At 43.7% G+C, this 7,385-nt stretch overlaps 1 protein-coding gene across 1 annotated transcript in view; it reads left to right on the top strand.

Annotated features, from left to right (window-relative positions):
* Positions 1–347: 347 nt before the first annotated feature.
* Positions 348–7,385, top strand: part of nhsa (Nance-Horan syndrome a (congenital cataracts and dental anomalies)) — a 52,978-nt gene continuing 45,940 nt past the window's right edge. Inside the window, exon 1 of the mRNA XM_076081544.1 lies at positions 348–794. Within this exon, the coding sequence (XP_075937659.1) occupies positions 515–794 (280 nt within the window). The 5' untranslated portion in view covers positions 348–514. The remainder of the gene's footprint in view (positions 795–7,385) is intronic.

Genomic DNA, 7,385 nt, shown 5'->3' with positions numbered 1-7,385 from the left:
TAAATACCACACACTGTACCTTTAAATGCCACACACTGTACCTTTAAATGCCACACACTGTACCCCTTATTTACTCAGTTATTCTGCTGTTTTCTCCTAACAACATGAAAGTGAACTCACTTTATTGTTCGCTGGGTTGTATTTTTCATTTTCCCATCACGTGACTTCAACATGTCCATCATTATCATTTTTCCTGGTAGGCTGTGAAGCCAACACGGCAGGTCAGTCCTGATCCAGTCAAACCAGAGACTCCATTCCACGTTTCACCGCCGCCTCTTTTCATTTTTTAAAAACCACCTCTACAGAAAAACACACTTACGCACTAGTGGCGCAGATGACCCGGAGGAGCGGCCAGGAGCGCAGCAGCAGTCCGTGAAAGGATGAGGATGGGGGGCATCAGCAGCAGCTGAACTCCGCGGACCCGGATCAGGGGCCGAGGGGAGAGAACCGCTCACTCTTTGGGTCACTTTTTTTTTTGTTGGATTTACCCCCCCCCCCTCAGGTCCGAACCAACATGCCGTTCGCCAAACGACTCGTGGAGCCCCGGTTGCTCTGCAGGCGTCAACCCTCCGACGAGGAGGCTCCGCCGGTGGAGGACCTGGTCTCCGTGAGTAACGTAGCTCTGTCCCGGACCCTGCGCCAGCTGTCGGATCTGGCCAAGCACGCGTGCTCCGTGTTCCAGGAGCTGGAGGACGAGCTCGCGGCCACCGGCCTGCGGGTCCGCGGGCTGCAGGGCAGGATCACCGGCCTCCAGCAGGGCTGCACCGAGCTGGACCCCAAACAGGAGGCAGTGCGTGAGTACACGTTACTCTTCTCTTTTTAAAGTTGCATGCGCACGTCCCGCGCGAGGATCTTGAAAGAAGAACGGCACATGGAGGGGAGGGGGGGGGGGGGAGTTTCTCCAAAATGATTTAATAAAGTTTCATACGTTTAGCTCAAGTTGTATATAAAGTTAAGTCTCTGTATTTGTTATTATGAGCTTCCTGAGTCGTTGTTTCTGTAGATTATGAATTTATTCTGAGACATCTGTTCCCACGCTGAGGGGCGTGGTTCACTTGACATACATTACACTATGTTACAGGTCACACACTGGTCCTTTTTATTTTAATGAAACTAAATATATACATGTTATTAATTTGTTATATTTCTGTTTCATGCCTAACAGTTGGCCCATCCCTTAAGGGATTAACACCATGTATCATACATCTCCAATAACACCACAGATTCAGAATACAAATAGAACAATGACAATAGAGCAGGGGAGCAACATATGAAACATATGAAACATATGAAACATATGAAACATACAGATATTAAGTGTCTCATTGTTTAGCCGGATTATAAAGCAGTTTCACATGTTGCTCCACATCCTTCAGGAAAACAACAAAAATAGTTTTTACAGTTGCCAACATCATCATCACATTTATTATAGAAATATATTTGTATACTTTTCCTATTTTTCTATAATGATATAAAGTCTTTGAAGATAAGATCGATGGCAGAATTAACTGGTCTGAGAACGAAACTGTTTCTGAATAAAGTGTTTTAAACAAACATTTAAAACACTTTATTTTGAAGGAGACCTGAACCTGTCTGATCGTCTCGCTGTGTTTAGTTCATGTGTACGTGGTTTCTTATTATATTGATGTATGGATAGAATCATAAGTTGTGCTGGACTCTGATGTAAAAACATCACAGTCATCCTGCTTCTCATGTTGAACTTTGCTTGGCCCACCGGTGAGAATTCATTACCCTGATAACCCAACATGTGGCCTGGCTCTTCTCCTCTCTGCCCCCCCTCTGAGTGACTGGAGGGGGGGGGGGGGGGATATTGGTGTCTGTGTGTATTTATGTTTAAACTCTCCAGGAAGCACTTAGGGAACCTGTGTGCCTCCTCTACTCCCAGAAACCCCCCCCCCCCCTAGCTGGGACAAACCCCCGGTGGATTCAGCCCTGCTTTAGTTGAGGTTCAGCAAGTCCTTGCATGCCCCCCCCCCCCCCCCCCCACCCTGGTCTGGCACTGGGTTAGTCCGCCTGCAGGTATTTATCAAAAACCAGACCTGACCCCTCTTAAACCTGATTTAAACGTCGAGACGTGTGCAGAGCGTTTGTTGCTCTTGTTTGCGGTCAGATTGGCTGAATATTTCTTCACACATTCATAAATGAAGTGAATATTTGCAGAAATGTCGGTAAAAGCTCCCGAGTCCTCTCGTTCCTATCTCGATATCTGAGCTGCTGTGGTGTGAGTCTGATCTGAGGAGACTCAACTCTGAGCTGGGATGCAGCGCACTAGATTATAAGAGACACGCTATCTAGTTTCTCACCAGGTTATCATGGTTTTCTTTTTATTGCAGCGTTGTTTCTAACCAGACTCCATGTTACTCATCTGTGACTCAGTGATACAAAGGTTATTACAGCTGCAGCAGTGTTGAAATTACAGCAACGTTTTATGAATAAAGTCGGGCTGCAAGATATGAGGGAAGAATGTGATGTGCGATAACATTGACTATTGCGATAACGATATTATTTACGATAGATAAACAGATGCTTTCTGCTGCTTTCTGATAAAATGTAACAAATTACTTTTTGAATTGAAAAAGTAAATTATTTCCAACATTCTTTTATTGAACAAATTGAAAAAGACACCAATAAAAAAATGATGGTTTAATTTTAAAGTTCAGTTTTCTACTTAAACTTTCTTTCAACTAACTCAAAAAGTGCAATATCGCAGTTTATTCGCGAAGTGTTTATCACAATATAAAAAAACTAAATATATTGTGCAGCACTAGAATCAAGTACTCTGTGATTTGTCCCACGTTTATAAGGTGCAGTGAACCTTACGTGTTGCGTGTTCGCTTTCTGCATGCTCTGTTTCTACGTGTTGCGTGCTCTGTTTCTACGTGTTGGTTGCATGTTCGGGTACCAGATAACTCCCCCTTCAGCCTGGAAAAGCCTAATTACTCTTAATTGTGCTTTTGGTATGGATGTGTGTCAGGGCAGCCTTAAACAACAGAACCCCCCCCCTCATCTGAATGACAATCGGTGTAAATGGAGCAGTTCAAGGCACGGAGAGCTCAGCAGGAGGGGGGGGTGGGCTTTTATGATGTGACTCGTCTCCACTGCTGCAGATTCATCCGCCATCTTGGATTATGCATTGATATCAGATATTGACCCTATTGGTTCGGCATCACCAGTGCCGTCCCTTGAAGGCCGCCCTGCTGTCTGCTGGTGGACCATTGCTGTGTGATATCGTGGTGATGTTTGTATGTTTTTAAATATGTTGTGTGATGCTGACACATGCCGAGTGTCTCTTTTCATATTCGATATATATATATATATATATATAAAACAGTTCAGTGATGCTTCTACTGTCTGTGACTATTTATACACTGGAATAAAACTGAATAACACCAGAGATCCTTTTAGATGAACAGTACTCTCTTTAAACCAGCTCACTGTATCACGGTTTTGAGTCACGGATTGGATCAGAACAAAAGTCAAAAAGGGAGCAAATAGGACTTTTTAAAAAACAATTGCGGATCATTGATGATTTATAAGTCGGGCTAAACCGTCAAAAAACTCTAAATGTAATCCTTTTAATTCGTTAAAGTCATCTATAGTGGTTATTTGCATAAACACACACACTTCAGAGGATTGGGATATGAAAGCTTGTGCAACTGTTTGTAAGACTGGAGTAGACATGCATGCAGTTTTTGCAGAGCTTGCAGAACTTTGATGGCGAGGGTTCACTACCGGAGCAGCATGACTGGTTTTACCTCAATAGGAGTAGAATTAATCCATGTAAACAAGAAAATCAGTAGAATATTCATGAGCCGTGTAAACAACCTGGTGGGAATGTTGTCTTTTTCGGAATAAAGTCAGAAAACAGAATATCTTCATCATGTAAATGATCCTGTAGTGATGAAAACAGGAAGACGTTTTTTTCTGTTCATGGATTTCTTTCTCATCATCGGCCTCACACACACACACACACACAGACACACGCACACACACACACACACACACACACACCAGCAGCCTGGCATGTGTCCCTGTGTTTGGACAGCTCTCTCTCTGTGACACCCAATCAATGTCCGTGTTTGACGACCATCAGAGCTCCGTAGTGCCGTCCCACGTTGGAGCACTCTGCTGGGTTTTAAGTTACACCGGCTCAGTGTGTGTGTGTGTGTGTGTGTGTGTGTGTGTGTGGGGGGGAGCACATGGCTGGAAGTTTACCACATTCCATCAACAGGCCGCTCCAGAGACGCTCTCTCAATCCAAACAGAGGAGAGCCTCACAGATCCAGAGCAGTTCAAACGAGCAGCACTGAGTCTGAACACAGCGTAATAACATTCTAACACGTTAGAGAGGAGAGTTGGGCGTCACCATGTAGTTTGACGTCATGACGCAGAGTTTTTACAAAGTACATCAGTCACAGAAACACACCTGCATCAATCAGAGGAGGTGATGAACCTCAGAGGCAAACAGTTCTGATGGATCGGACAGTTTGGAGCCAGTTCTCAACTGGAAGCGGTTCTGGATTCCCATCTCTATTAAATCCATCAAGCGTCAGTGCTGCAGACTGTGTGCATCGTCTTAGTTATTGTTATATTATTGTTATTATAATGTATATATGATATACTATATTGCTGCTCGTAGAAACAACTTTGACCAAGTGTGCAGAGATTTTACTCTGAAGCCTGAATCAACCAGCTGACTGTTTGAGTTTGTAACTGTCGCGTTGCATTTAAACTCGTACTACGTGTTACGTAACATTGAAGGAAAGACAAAGAGCCGGCGGCCGTTAGAGTTCCTCATGAAGGAGCTCCGGGCTTTCTTCTCCGCTCGCTTCAACACCCCTTCAGTGAGATGGAGCCCCGTGTATCTCCTCTCTGTTCCTTCCACTTCATGCAGCTTCCGTGAGCCTCGTCGTGTTCTGGAGTCAAAGATCATCAGTACTATAAAGTCCACTAGAGCGGCGGAGAGCAGGAGACCACATCAGCCCCCTCTGCGTTTCATTGACCCGCTCCCTCCATCACTGGATTCACTAAGTGAGCGAGGTCAGTCGATGGCAGCGTTCAGCTTCAGATGATGCAGGAATGAAAATGTTTTCATCAGTAATTAATAAAAAATCTATTTAAATGCACCGTCTGTCGTCTCTGGACAGACGTTACAAAGTCATCCTGACAAACAGAATGACAGTTCTGCATCATTTATCCTTCTGTCAGCATTCAGAAAGAACAATAAGACAAGAGAGAATATGAATACCAGTAGAAACATCAGTGCACTATATCTACTACACAGTGAAGTACTATTCAGACATGAGACTCATACAAATACAACATGCAGAGCAGCAGCATCATGTTATGTTAATAGAAACACGGACTAAAGACAAAGAGCTGAAGCACAAAACATAAACGCTTCAGAAACAGGAAGTCTTCAAAATCGACATGTGAGTAAATATTTATCAGCCAAATCAAACAGTTTATATTCAACCTTTGTTTCTTTATAACACATTTAATACTTGTGATCAAGTAGTTCATGAGATATGAGTTCATAGATAACAATCCCTCCTCTCTGTAGTGGAGCATAAAGAAAGCTTTCTACAGTAACTAATGAACCTCTTCTCTGGATGAGCTCCGTGTCTCTGGTGGTCTAGTGGTCTCTGATAGTCTAGTGGTCTCTGATGGTCTAGTGGTCTCTGGGATGGAGGATCATTCGTGGGAAGCTTCTCCAGAAGACGCAGACTGACTGAAAGCTCTTTTTTTCTGGTAATTCATCAAGTCGATGAGTTAAATATAAGTGTCGTGAACGTGAAGCCTCCGTCTCTCTGTCCTTAGAGAACAAAGAGGTTCCTCACAGAGCATCAGTCTCCTCTCTCTCATTATCACGACCGTCAGCATATTCCTGCAGGTCCAGACAACCTGCCGGTGATATAGTACCCTGCTAATTATAGAGCGCGTTTCAAAGGCTTGCTCATTTATTCCTGTAGCCCCCCCCCCCCCACAGACAGACAGTGGATTGTTGCCCTGGGGCAAATAAAAAGCACCTCGTCAGGGGAAGTAAATTCAACAAATAACTTTCCTGATTTGGCAAAAAACAAAGTGAATTCAACACATTTCTGTTGTGGAGCTGATGATGAAGTGATGATTCAATATGGTAATAAATCGCCTTCTATCGTGATGACATCATACATCGAGATGTCGTCATTGATAATAACAAGCACACACTTCTTAATTAAATGAGAAAACATTCTGTGCGTTTCATTTGTCGAGTGTTTAAATTTAAACTATTCTGATAATCGGTTGAATGCCTTCTAATCATTTTTAAAGTCATAATTCTCCGATTTCAGCTTCTTAATATTTGATGGTTTCTTTGAGTTTTGGATAAAACTTTTGGGAAACACTGATCGACAACTTTCACTATTTTCTGACCAAACCACTAATTGATGAATCAAGAATATCTCGTCTTAATGTTAATAATCTCTGCAGCGCTACACGAGTAAACAAAACCACGTGGCTGTTTAATACAGACGGGTTATTGATTGATGTATCAGAACACAGGCCGGATCGTATCGGCCCGTTCTACATGAAGTCACTGAAGAGTGAACATCTCGCTTCCTTCTCTCTGCAGAGAGCTGCACGTGCTCAGAACCATCACACTAAATAAGAAGACGGCTAAAGACAAAGTTTAGTTTCAAAGTTACTGGAAGGTTAGATGGAGTTTAGTTTGTAACCGCTAATAAATAAATCAATGTGTATAAAACAGCTGATCCAGTCAATACTTCTTTCCACTTCCTGTTGGATTATCTGCAGCACTCTGAAGAGCCAGAGTATGTGTTCACTGTCCTACGTGGTAACTTGATATTATTGCATAAACACGTTATTGTCAGTAAATTATTTCTTCACCAGTGGTTTCACATTGAAAGGAGAAAGCCCCCCCCCCCCCCCCGCTCATTGAAGTGGTTTTCAGCTGAGCCGCTCTTGTCAAGTCAAGCATTCCAGAAAGCCGGTGACCAGGAAACCACAGCGCTCGCTTGCACTCCTAGAAACCTTGCACCCCCCCCCCCCCCCCCCCCCCACACACACACACACACATACTCCCTTAAACTGGCCTGGATGACTGGTGTGGTTCGGGGGATATGAGGAGGGGGGGGGGGGCGTAGTTAAAGGGTGTGTGAGAGTGTTTGTTTATCAAAGGAGACGTTTTGTTAGAATTAAGGTTTTCATTGCTTTGGCTGGAGGGAAATGTGAATGTGATTACAGTTCTACATTCCTGCGGCGGGACCCTCCACGAGAGAGAGTGGGCGTCTTTACACCTAAACTCTCTCTGCAGCTCTTCTGGGTTTTAGGGAATGTGTGCACGAGGATTTTCCTGTTTTTTGT

The sequence above is a fragment of the Anarhichas minor genome, unplaced genomic scaffold (assembly GCF_050575085.1).
Source record: "Anarhichas minor isolate MPS153535 unplaced genomic scaffold, ASM5057508v1 ptg000081l, whole genome shotgun sequence".
Taxonomy (NCBI): domain Eukaryota; kingdom Metazoa; phylum Chordata; class Actinopteri; order Perciformes; family Anarhichadidae; genus Anarhichas; species Anarhichas minor.
Note: the sequence above shows the minus strand (reverse complement) of the source record. Positions and strands in the feature narration are given on the sequence as shown.